The following is a 13387-nucleotide window of genomic DNA, read 5'->3' as shown; positions in this document are numbered from 1 at the left end:
ACTGAGCGTTATTTCTGTGCTTCAGTCAGTTATTTCAGGTATAGGAATACAGGGAATGGCAGAATCATAGAAATGGGTAAAAACCTACTAGATCATATTCCTGCCAATGCAGCACTGTTCCAAAGTTGAAGTAGCTAGTCAATTTTCAGTGTAAATTACTAAAAAAATAAAATCAATTTTTTTAATGTGATTTTTCCAAAGTCATCTTTTCTGATGGAAAATATTTAGCTCTGAAATGTGAGTACTGTACTATGCAAGGTATATGCACATTGATTAATAAAAATGTTGTCTAATAAACCTATACTCTAGATGATATCGGAACACTAGAATTAATTACTTTAGTATGATATTTTAGGAGCTGGTGGTACTCCAGGTTTGTCAGGACCCAAAGGACAGCAAGGACCCTCAGGTCCTCTTGGTTTGCCTGGCCTGCCAGGACCACCAGGATTGCATGGATTCCCAGGACTTCCAGGACAGCAAGGACCTCTTGGCAGAACTGGCTCACCAGGATTTGTTGGTGAGGAATTTTTCCTGTAAACTTCTCTATCTTGCACAGACTTGATTTTTCTCATGTTAACTTATAACTGTATGCCTATGAGGGTTATGCTTTTTCACTGAGGAAGGATGGGTCTTGTGATTAAGTCACTAGACTAGCACTTAGATGATCAGCGTTCAATTACTGGCTCTGACACAGACTCTGTGTGCGTGACATTTACAAGTCACATAATCTCTCTGTGTTTCAATTCCCCACCAGCAAAACGGGGACAAATAATACTTCCCTTTCCCACAGATGGGTTATGAGGCCAGACAAGGCTGCTGTTTTCTCTTTGCCATTCTTCAATGCTGCCTGTCTTTCTGGTAACAGAGGTTGCTAGAGAAAGCAGAACTGCTGGAATGGGAAATGCACAATGGAAATAGTGTTTAATCCTTAGAAGACCAAAGAGAAGGCAAAGAAGGGGAAACTTGGGTACAGAGTCAGGCTGGATTAGAAGTCTGTCCATGAAGCAGTGTTTGGAGATGTTTGTATGTTGAGATGGCCCCATCTCTTCTGCAATATCAGACTTTCATTTTTACTAAGAAAAAGTTTTAATTGTAAGTAGTTGCTCTTTGTTCATAGCTAAATTTGCCGATCTGCACTGAGCAAACAGAATTCTTTCACCTTTCCTCACAACTTGTAAAAATGACATTCAAGTCCAAAAACTTACATCCAATCTTCTTATTCCCATTGATTGTTACAGGTTCACTTGGTGCCAGGGGAGATCAAGGTGACCAAGGTTTTCCTGGTCCAGTGGGCATGAAAGGTCTGGCCGGTGACAAAGGTGAACTCGGTAACGAAGGAGTACAAGGAGCACCTGGGGTACCTGGTCTCCCGGGATTAGACGGAATGCCTGGTTTTCCAGGGTTAAAAGGTAAGATCTTATAATTATAGATACATTAAGAAAGATACAGTAGCTTAGAGCGTGTCTCTGTTAAACAATTTCTCTGCAAGTGTAATTCTGCTTTAGTCAATAGAGTTATGCCCACAGAGAATTTGGTTCAATATATTTCAGAAACACCATAACTATTCTCCTCAGGCAGTACTTGGCAGTTAAAGCTTGAGGGTAGAGAAAGCCTATGAGATAAAGCTCTGTGTGAGAGGGACAATACCTGTTTTTTGTTTTTTTCCTTTTGAAAAATAGGTACTATTTACGATTCATTCCTTCTAAAATCCTTTTCTTCACCCCCAGTCCAGTTTATTTCAATGGAATTAAAAGGATTCTCTCTATTTTTTTCTCCCCACAATCCCTATTTCAAAGCTTTCATGTGTTGGCAGGTATGCACCTAGCAAGCAATGCCATCCATAGAAGCGGTCCCATTGAGACAATGTTCAGGTTTACCAGAGCACTTCATTTCACATAGAAAAGTTGGAACTCTCGCTAGCCAATCAAGAGTTCATTGTATGCCAACAATAGGTATTTTTTATTAGAAAAAGCTAGTCAAAACAGAATTCCATCCGTTGTGGAGTAGGGTGAAGCAAAACACAAGTTGTTCTCCTAAAAGTGTGGCAACAACTTTTTGTCACAGTGTGCATTGGGGAGGTCAAACTCAGCATAGGACTCTCTTTCTGGCATTACTTTGGACTTCAGATCAACTTTCATTCAACAGAATCACTAACCTGAAGAGACAGATTGTGCCTGATGCTAATATGGGTATGAAGGGCAGAGTAGGCTATACGAAGCCTCCCTAGTTACTTTACAGCATCCTACACAAGAGCCAGGCACAATAGCAGTCCCATTCTTCAGAGGAACACCAGAATTGCTCCCAGGAGTGCAAATATCCCAAAGGGGAAAGAAAGGAGGCAAGGAGTCTGTGCTGGCCAGAAAGACAGTGGGAATCAGGCTACATCATCCAAATAGATGGTAAAGCAGATGAACACCACCTGCACACCAGGGACCTGGGGGAGGGAGGCACATCCCTTCATGGATCTCCCTCTGTGGGCACTGCAGTAGTACACCATTTCCAGTGACTGCCAGTGCCTTCATGACACAACTTGGCCCCAAATCCTTTAACTTAACTGAATATTCAAGGGATATTTTTTTCCTGTAACCACGTCAATGAATACAAAGACTATTCAGGCTACTTCCCTCTTAGCGCAAATATCTTGCTTTTGACATACCTTATCTGGTACCAATTGTCTAACCACAATGTCTCTGGGTTCTAACATGATTTAAAATAGCTTATTGTAATAAGCTACACACCATACTGTTCCTTCTGAAGCTATCCATCAGCTGGATCCCTAGCTGAGGGGTGTTCTCTCTGCTGTACAGATTCAGAGCGAGGTCGTCATACCATGTACACTAGCTGATGAGATACCTGTCACATTTCAATTAATCTTATTCAAGTTCTTGGCTTCTTAAACCTCTGACAACTCTCTGAATGTTACTTTTTTAGGCTTTGGAATCTATATTTACACATATTTAAGGGAGCAATTTAGGCTTTTAGGCCTAAATTTGAACATGTGACAACAACTCCAGTGAAAACAGGCACAAAGATACTTTGCTACTGAAGAAATTGGCAGAGGAAAGCTTCGCAAAAGACATGGGTTTTAACAGGGATTTGAAAAAAAGATTGGGAGGGTAGTGGATATACAGAGACCAGCGGGCTGCTGTAAGCATAGAGGGTGTCCCCAGAGTAGGAGCAGGCAAAAAAAAAAAAAAGGAGAATTTAAAAGAGAGGAAATGACAAGTGTGTGGAATTAGTGGGACTAAGGCAGAAATGGGAGCAGAGAGTAAGGGTCTGACCCAATGCGTAGTGAAGGCAATGGAAGTATCCATCAACTTCAATGGGTGTTGGCTTAGACAACACAGGTGGAGTTGTGCAAAACTTTGATGGAGACAATGAGTAGATTGAATTTGATGCAGGAGGAGAGGGGAAGACACTGGAGGAATTTTGGAGGGAGAACTGTGTGCTCAGAATAGCCGGAGAGGAAAATGACCTTAGCGGTGTTGTTTTGGGTACACCAAAGGAAGAAAGGTAAGATAGAGGGCGGTTAGCTGTGAGCAGGTTCCATTTGTTAAGGGAAGAGATGACCAAGGCATGGAGAGGGTTTTAGTGGTAGGAATGGAGAAAAAGGACAGATTTTTAAAGGTTTGATAGAGAAGGGAACAACAAAATTTAGCAAGAATATGGATGTGAAGGCTGAAGGAAAGAACATTAAAGCTGTGAGGCAGGGTAAGGGGTAAGGGTTTTATTAGTAGAGATAAGGAATGGGGATATGTCTTTATCTTACAGCTACTCATTATGGCAAATAGATGAAGTTGGTTTTGGTTTGGCTTAAAATTTCTCTTTCCTGTTTCTTTAAAGGTGCTAAAGGTTCACATGGTATTGGAGGTTTCAAAGGTATGTTAGGCCAGAAAGGAAAACCAGGACTGAAAGGACTCAAAGGCGAAGTCGGCTTTTTTGGCAATCTGGGTTCTAAAGGTCTGCAGGGGGAACCAGGCCATAAAGGTATTTACATCTACATTTTCTAATATTACTGAATGTTTGTGTCTTACATGTGTGAGAGCGTGCCAGGATGTAAATGCTAAAACAATACATTTCTGACATAGTGAATTTAACTCAGGAATTCTATCATTACTACAAAGGAGGTCCTGGAAAAGCCCAGCCTTCCTGCACTTAAATTTAGTCCAGGACTTCTTGTATCATGAATGAATCGCAGTTAACATAGTTCCATTCCTACTACTGTGGTTAGCTAGGTGTCCTCATGGTTATTATAAAGTATAAACACTGTTTTTTCAAAGCTTCAAACTGAACTGTATTAATTCACTCTGAAATATATATAAAGCAAATCTCCTGGCTTCTTGTTTGTCTAATTCTGACAGGCAGTGGCTTATTATGTTGTTATACCAAATATTAGTACTTCCTGAGAAGCAATGCATCCCAGTGCATGTTTGGTATAAATACCCTTCATGTCATGTGCTATTGTTTCTTACATAAACCCATTATGAATTGATGGCCTACAATATCAGAAGTGGGAAGAGGGAGTTTCAAGCTGTTTTTAAGATATAGCTGTGTTAAATTGGTGACGTTCTAATTTTTCTTAGTGTTGTCTGTTGATCCCTAATCTTGGAAGGTCTATAGTTTTGGATAATATAGAATCTATCTGCTAAACATGCTTATAGAAATAATAATGGAAGTTATTGCAGCTGTAACAGCAAGTAGAAGAACCAAAATATATGTATTAAAATAGGCGTGGCCATAGGTCTTAAGCATTAAGTGTTAAGGGCTTAGAATGAGGCCTACTAGAAGTTGGCAGCAGGTTTAAATAGCATGAGTATTATGTGCTGGACCAAAGGTTATGGAATGACATGAGCTGGACCTAAGATTATAAAACTTAGCAGTACATATCTTGTGATAGTTTAGCAATGAATTTGGTGATAAACAGGTAAACCACAAATCTTGGGGATTTCTTGCAAAAAGAGTTAACCACATTGACACATCAAAATTATTGGGAGAGGAACTGATGCAAATGGTTGGGCTACCTGTGGGACATGTAATTATGGTCAACCAGAACACCACATATGGACAACCGGAACCTTAAAATTGGTCTCCCAGAATACCAAATATGAATAGGGGGCTGAGACTTGCCTTGATCTGATATGGTCCTGCACATATGTGAGTGAAACAGGAAAGGGGGTATAAAAGATATTGTTAACCAACCTGTTTTCGGCACATGGGAACAACAGCATAGTACAACCTAGGAGGAAGCCTGGCTTAGTGCCTTCCTTTTGGAGTGATCTCCACTTACTTTTTCTTTAGTCTTTGTTTCTAATGGTCTCCATAAGGTTATAAGTATACACAATAAGATTATAAGTATGAACAATGCAGGAAACCACTTTACTGTACTTATTCTTATTTATATTGATTTTTTCCTATGATTTCAATTATGTTTGTCTGTATTAATGAAAGTTCATAAAGTTTCTGGGTGTATATCACCAATTTCTTCTTCTTAATTAACTCCAAATAGTCACCTGAATAAAGAATCTGTTATTTGTGACAAGTGCACTTTGCACCCTAGATTAATCCCAGACTACAGTAAAAGCTCTCCCTGCTTCCTCCACCCACAGGCGCCGCCCCCGCAACTCCCATTGGCCACAGTTCCCAGCCAATGGGAGCTGCGGAGCCAGCACTCAGGGCAGGGCAGGGTGAGGAAAATGCACAGAGCCACCTGCCGTGCTTCCAACTAGGAGGCAGCAGGGACAGGTCACCACTTGCAGGGAGCCACCTGAGGTGAGCACCCCCTGGATCTGCCATCCCGAAACCCCTCCCGTGCCCCAAGCCCCTGCTCCGAGCCCCCTCCCATGCTCCACCCCCCCAAGCTCCCTCCCTTGTAGTTAACCAGAATTTTTCACTTACCGGCACCCCACCATTTCCCCAACATGCCAGATAAAAAAGCTTTTACTGTATATTGGCCTAAATGGCCAAAGGAAAAAATTGCTCTCAGGATAACACATTCTAGATCAAAGAATACAACTAACATACAATGCTTCTCTCTGAGTAACCAACAGTAAATGGTGTCTCTTGAGTTATCCCTCTCTCCAGTCAGGAACTATGTGACTCACACCATAGGACATGCTGCAAGCAGGGCCGGCGCAACCCATTAGGTGACCTAGGTGGTCGCCTAGGGCACTAACATTTTGGGGGCGGCGGCCGGATCTTCGGCCACCCCGGTCATCGGCAGTATTTCGGGGGCTGGACCTTCCGCCGCCTCTGTGGGGGGCGGCATTTTGGGGGCGGGACTTTCCGCCGCCTAGGGCGGCAAAAAAGCTGGCAGCGCTCCTGGCTGCAAATGACATTTCCCTGTGAACCAGGCTCAGACTATGAACAGGAGGCTGATAAGGGTCTCACATATAGAGACTGAACAAAAGTGCTTGTAAAATCTTCTAGAGACAGTGCAGATGTAATGCAATATCTAATCAATCCTGATTTCTGTGGTTTGAGGCCCTAAATTTGATTTAAATGGGGGGGAGGGGGAACCTCTAAGCCCCACAGTGTAGGTGGACAAGTAGTTGGGATGCTGCCAAAGCAGTGATGAAAGGTGCTTTAGACTGAACAATCATCAATCAATCAAAAAGCATAACTAATGATGCTGGCGGACACTAGTTGGCCTTGTTCAGTTTGTATCTATTTAGTTGTAAAAATGAGGACCTCTTTCTTTCTTTTAACAAACACCAATGCTTTGATGTAGTTTTAGTGTGAAGACTACACAAAAAAGTACTCAAAAGTCAGGAAATGTGAAAGTAAAAGTTGAATGAATAACATAGCTCTGTTCTTTCTTGCTTGTGCATAACAGGAGTCTTTAAGTTCATGATCACATATTATCTAAGGACAAATTTTTCAAACCTTGTTGCCTAAAATTAAGCACCTAAGTAAAAATGGCCTGATATTCAAAGGTGGTCACCAGTGCTAGCTCCCATTAACTTCAGTGTGGTTTGTGAGTGCTCAGCAACTGTGAAAAACGGGCCCCTCTTACTTAGACTGACTTTGGGCACCCAGGTTTCTCCCATGTTGTCTGAGAAATAGTATATGCTCACCTACTCAGACTGCAATGGAATGAATATGCACAGGGGGGCAGAGTTAAGCTTGTACATTCAATTTCAAGTTTTATTTTTCATATCTTCTAGTGTTTGAGTATGCTGCCTTCATGCTGGTGTCCTCATGGTATTTTTATTTAATATTATAAAGAGTTTTCTTAGCTGCTGAAGTTTCCATGCTGGCTCCGACTATCGAGATTTTTGTCTCAATTTATTTCTCTGTATTTTTCAGTACAGTAGAGGTGACTAGGCTTTATTATTTTTAGGTGACCGTGGAGACCAGGGTCCAGCAGGAAGACCACCAGAGATCATACCAAGCATGCGGTTTGAGGTCAAAGGTGATAAAGGAGCTATAGGAGACCCTGGCCTAAAAGGAGATTTAGGCTTTAAAGGTAAGAACAACAAAGCGATCATTTAATATTCATGATTACTTACCAGTTACTAAATATTGTCCTGATGTTCAGAAGCTTTTCAGTTATCCTCTCCATATCCTTAATATGTAATGCCTCCTGTTGTATTACAGCACAACACAGCTGAGCTGGCAATGAAAACGGAGGGCTTGATTCTCACTGTAACTCTATTGCTACAATGGCACTGCCAGTCTAAGGGCTTGTCTATCCAGAGAGGTAGTGAGCAGCAAGCTAGCATGCTATGGTTTCAGCCCCAGGCTTGCTACACATTAACTTGTCAGACAGACAAGCCCTGAGAGAGCGAAGACTCAGACCCAGTGACTTAAATGGAGTTAGAGCAAAACCGGAATCTTTAATTCTGTTCTGTGCTGTCTTTTCCACTGTCGTCATTATTTTACCTTGTGTCTTCAAAGGGATTTTGACATTTTCCTTTTTATAGGTTAATCTGGTAAGAAACATCTAATGTATCTATGGCCTTAAAATGTGCTGTCTCTTTGTATAGTCCTGGCACTGTCTGGCTCTCTCTTTGTCTAAAGACATACTGCTGACCTGAAAGTTTTTACGTGGATAGAACTACCTGTCATGTGAACCTCCCCTGATGTTACATTTCATACTGGTTTTCTTACAGGTAGTAAAGGAATGCCAGGCTTACCTGGCAAACCAGGAGTTCCAGGTTTGCCTGGATCAACTAGTCACATTGAAGGTGAGAAAGGAGACGCTGGTATTAAAGGAGTGACAGGTGTTCAGGGGTATCCTGGTACAATTGGACCTCCTGGCATACGAGGTTTCCCTGGAACCACTGGAATCAGGGTAAGTTAATGTCCATTGAGATTTTTTTTTCAACTAAAAGGCCATCATTAAGCTTGTCTGATCTAGGTTTTATACACTATTAAAATTGTGTTGGAATATTGAAATACAAAGATATCAGAAATCAATAAAAATGGAATGTATGAAATGTCCTCTCTGTAAAACACTCTCCGCCATTCACTGTACTCTGGATAGAGTCCTGAGAATGCCAATATGATTTTCTCCTTCTCCTCTTCTCCACATGACCCGAAGTCCAGCCATCAGCTTTTTGCTGATGTGGGACCCAAATCCTCCTTGGGGCTTCTCAATTCTGCTGTTGAATCTGCTAGGAAAAGTTGGTCTTACCTCAAGCTTGCCCTTCCTGATGGGGCTGATTGTGCCACCACCAAAAAACCCCACTTTGCTCTCCAATTTCATGAGCAAGAGGCCAGGTCAGAGAATCAAATCAGTCTCTCCCACAGAAGTAGGTTGATCAACACTAAGGGCGTATACACACTAGCGCTTACTTTGATATTAAGTGCTGGTATAGACAGCTTTATGTTGGTGGGAGATGCTCTCCTGTTGACACAGCTACCGCCGCTCGGAGAGGTGGAATAATTATGCCAACAGGAGAGGTCTCTCCCGTCAGCATAGAGCGTCTGCACTAGCACCGCTACAACTGCACAGCTGCATCCATACAGCTGCGCCACTGTAGCAATTCTAGTGTAGACTAGCCCTAACTCTCATTTACCAGCAATTTCTGTGCATACTTTGTCAACAAAATAAGTCGCACTCGGGAGAACTCCACTCACAAAGGGCATAACAAGAAAAATCATCCACTACACTTGGTTGTATAGAGCAAAATCCTATGGTCCCTTCTTAAGTAAACTCCCCATTAGACTTCAGTGGGAGTTTGTCTGAGTGAGGACTGCAAGTTTTGCCCAAAGAAATTGAACTATATTACACAATTCATGTTCCCAATTTTAAAGGAAATAGTGCTCACAAATGCAGCCTATCGTTATTATTGATGTAGTCTGGCTACATCAACCAAAGGAATCAATTATAAAGTGCTAAAGAAACTCAAAAGTGTAAGTATTTTGGCATTTTATGTGTCTCAATAGCAATGCTGTTTTAATGACTGAATAAACGTTCATTCTAATTAAATACTGTCCATTTTTAATGATATGATAGGGTGAAAAGGGTACTGAAGGAATCAGAGGTGATTATGGTAGACCTGGCTCTGCTGGGCAAACTGGTGAGTCTGCTTCTGTCTCATCCATTGAGCCATTTGTACTAATCTCATATATAAACCTTCATATACATTGTATGCAGTCCTTCATATAGGGTCTGATCCAGCCCACATTGGAGTCAATGGAAAAACTTCAGTGGCCCAGTTGATCCAGTGCCTGTTGTGCATTGGATTAAGTCTATATAGTCTTGTTTAGTTTCCTCCGTCAGAGAGGCCATGACTTTTTTTTTGCACATATCCTTCTCCTTTTTTGTTGTTGTTCGTTTTATCATCATTTCCATTGTGGCACAGCTAAGCTGCAGTAGTGAGTTTTGCACTTTTCTCTCAAGGCTACAGATTCTTCAGAACACTAATAAATTGAATTTGTATTCAGAATTGAAGTCCAGTCTCATCCTTTGTTTATTTCTGCTTGAAACAGGTGATCAAGGCGATACTATAAACTTACCAGGAAGCACAGGTCTGAAAGGAGAAGCTGGTGTAACTGGATCATTGGGTATTTCATTTCATTGACCATCAGAATTGTTCTTTATATATTGTTTTCACATGTCTACATGTTACAATCCGTGGAGGGTTGCTCATAGGGATGGGGAACTCATTTGTCTGAACTCCCCATCAGGCTGAGCTATTCAACATGTCGCACTGCAGTAAATGCCTGGGTGAAACTGGAGTACTGAGGAGTAAGTGGTTAAACAGCCTCATAGCTCCATGTAAGGGAAAGTCAGGATTTGGCTTTTAGTCCTAATGCACGCAGAACTCTCACTAAAGTCAATAGACATTTTGCTTGGAAAAGGGGTGTTGTGTGCCTCCAGTGACTACAGAATCTGTCTCATAGTCCCCTTATCACAGTGCTTGGAGATATACAGTTGTGTTACATTTTCCACATTGAGGTGAAAGTATGCAGTATCACCTCTTCGCTGAGAATGTGAATATGCTGCACTAAAGTGTTAGACAATATGTATAGTCAAACAGCATACAACTAAATTAAAAAATTACATTCTGCTTTGTAATGGCATTTTTGCCATTGACATTACTAGGATCGTTATTTGGCCCTAGTTGTCCATGGTGGAGAGTGCTAAGCCTACCTCTTCTTTGGACTAGTCTAGGCTGAGAAAAATAGTGGTGTTTTAAAACCAGGGTTGACCAGGATTTTTAAACAGCACTGTCATTGTCTTCACTAGATACTAAGCAGTGTTTAAAAACATGTTAATTGACATGGGTCATCTAACACATTTTACAACATGAATCATTTTCCCAGGCTGGGCAAGCTCACTGAGGGTTTGTCTACACTTAAAACACTACAGCAGAGCAGCTGTAGCAGTGCAGCTTCACAACTGTAGCCCTTCAGCGTAGATACTACCTACACCAGTGGGAGGGTTTCTCCCATTGGAGTAGGAAATCCACCTCCCTGAGGGGCAGTAGCTTATCAGTCTACATCAGGAATTAGGTCAGCATAGCTATGTTTCTTAAGGGGTGTGGATTTTTCCCACTGACATTACCCAGGGTACAATCTGGACTGATGGACAGCTGTGTCCCCTCAGTTCTCCAACTTGGGGTGTCTTTTACACTGCTTCGCTGTGAGAACAACCACTCCTGGTCTGATCACACACAGCATCCAGCATGTAAATCACTCCCAGCCATAGGTGCAGACTCCATGGGTGCTCCAGGACTAGAGCACCCATGAAAAAAAATTAGTGGGTGCTTAGCACCCATCGGCAGCCAAGCTCTCCCCATACCCCCCAGTGCCTTTTGCCCGCCGGCAGCCCTGCCGATCAACTCCTCCCTCTCCCTCCCAGTGCTTCCCGCCCACCACGATCAGCCATTCCACGGTGTGCAGGAGGTGCTGGGAGGGAGGGGGAGAAGTGGGGATGGGGCACACTTGGAGAGAGCAGAAAGAGGTGGGGAGGAGCGGGGGTGGGAAGAAGCGGGGCGGGGTAGGTGCTTGAGGGAAGGGGGAGGGGGGACCTGGGGCTGAGAGGGGGTTGAGCACCCCCCAGATAATTGAAGCTGCTGCCTGTGCTCCCAGCAATACTATGTGAGTGCGATAGCCAGCCACTTGTAAAGTACACTGCATGTCAACACCATCAAACTCCCAGTTTCAGACTTTCCTCCAGAAATATGCATCTTGTACTGCCCAGCACCCTCCTGGACAGTACACGCTCATACGAAGTCCATCATCTATTGATAGAAAATGATATGCACAAATCTTGTTATCTCAAAGGGAGTTTCTCAAACACTTCAATCCAAACATACTGGTTTAGATAAAGCAATGAAATACATTTATTAACTACAGAATGATAGATTTAAAGTGACTACCAATAATGAGGCATATAAGTCACAATTGCTTACAAGGAAATAAAAGGTAAAATGCAACTAACACCTAACTTAACAAGCGAAGTGAATACAAAGCGAAAGGGGTCTCTCACCACATGGTCCAGCATTCTTACTGACTGACTCTCTTTCAGTCAGAATCTCCCTGCCCCGTGCTCGAACCCATGTCTTGGTAATGTTATATCTTATATAAGTGGAATCTTATATCTTTACATACAGTGTTACCACACATACTTTACCAGGACAATGATGAGCAAATCATGAGTTTTCAAATGATACCTTACACAGTATGCTTTGTACAAATTTAACATAGTCTTGAAAAATGGGTGAATGCAGGATATAGACTGCCACACACCCCTGAGAGATGTAGCTATGCCAATGTAAGTTCCCAGTGTAGACCAGCTCTGAGTGTGTTCTTTATGCAATGAGGCAAGGGCTTTCTTAGGAATCCTGCCTCATTCAATAGGCAGCTTCAAATTCGATTATTCCTGATAATTATTCAAATATTCCTGGCATATATATGGTGATTGTTTAGGGAATCTATTGTTAACATTTCTGGTGTTGCAGGTGTGAAAGGAACCAGAGGAGATACAGGTGAAGGTGGTGATCCTGGTTTTATTGGCATTGAAGGCCTAAAAGGCACCCAAGGTTTTCCAGGTTTAAAAGGGCAAACAGGTGAAATATTTCTTACATTCTGTCTTAATTATGGAGCAATCCTAAGATTAGGAGTAGAGTTGGTTTGAAAAGTGCAGGAACAAAAAATCAAAGATTTATTCAAATGCTTTTCATTGAAATTTCAAATTTTAGAAAAATTTTGACCATTCAATAAGTTGGTCAAAAACTGTTTTTTAAAAATGTGAACATTTTCAAAAGAAAAATTTACCCAAAAAAATTAATATTCAATTTTTTTAGATCAGCTCTCATTAATTAATCTAATTAAGATATTGATGTGCCTGTTTACAGTAATACAGTCCCAGTGCAATGGCATTCAGTGTACAAGACGGGATGAGAGTATTTGGATGATACCCAAGGAAGGGAGCATTCTAATACTTGCCCTTCCCTCTAATTTAAATGAGATATCAAAATACCCCAAAGGGCCTTCAGCCACTGTATTTTGAACCAGTTCTTTTGGCTGACTGTATGAGGCAGATAGTGGTCAGATTCTGCTCTGGATCCAAATAGGCAACTTGAGAAATCTGTTACCATTAGGTGAACATGAAAAAATGTTGCTCCATATATTTTTTTTTATTATTATTATTATTATATTGCCTAGAAGCCCCAACCAAGATCGGGGCCCCATTGTGCTGGGTACTGTACAAATATGTAATGAGAGACAGTCCCTGGCTCAAAGAGTGCTTACAGGCTGAACAAACCAGGTAGACACAGTGAAAGGGGAAACAGAGGCCAAAAAAGGGAAGTGATTTGCCCAAGGTGGCACAGCAATTAGGCTAAAATATTCACATTTGTTTTTCTAATAGCAATAGCAACACCCACCACTGTCTACGTCTGTGTTTCTCAGGTAGCTGGAGGCATGAAGTTTG

The 13387-nt window shown here is 41.8% G+C and overlaps 1 protein-coding gene across 2 annotated transcripts in view; it reads left to right on the top strand.

Annotated features, from left to right (window-relative positions):
* COL4A2 (collagen type IV alpha 2 chain) overlaps positions 1 to 13387 on the top strand; it is a 217452-nt gene that overhangs the window by 180005 nt on the left and 24060 nt on the right. For both annotated transcript variants that reach the window (XM_008166744.4, XM_065592194.1), the window contains 8 exons: positions 356 to 517; positions 1239 to 1409; positions 3844 to 3987; positions 7340 to 7465; positions 8112 to 8293; positions 9461 to 9524; positions 9937 to 10011; positions 12414 to 12521. In XM_008166744.4, the coding sequence (XP_008164966.2) occupies positions 356 to 517; positions 1239 to 1409; positions 3844 to 3987; positions 7340 to 7465; positions 8112 to 8293; positions 9461 to 9524; positions 9937 to 10011; positions 12414 to 12521 (1032 nt within the window). The remainder of the gene's footprint in view (positions 1 to 355; positions 518 to 1238; positions 1410 to 3843; positions 3988 to 7339; positions 7466 to 8111; positions 8294 to 9460; positions 9525 to 9936; positions 10012 to 12413; positions 12522 to 13387) is intronic.

This window comes from Chrysemys picta, chromosome 1 (assembly GCF_011386835.1).
Source record: "Chrysemys picta bellii isolate R12L10 chromosome 1, ASM1138683v2, whole genome shotgun sequence".
Taxonomy (NCBI): domain Eukaryota; kingdom Metazoa; phylum Chordata; order Testudines; family Emydidae; genus Chrysemys; species Chrysemys picta.
The sequence above is the reverse complement of the archived record's forward strand: the minus strand, read 5'-3'. Positions and strand labels throughout refer to the sequence as shown.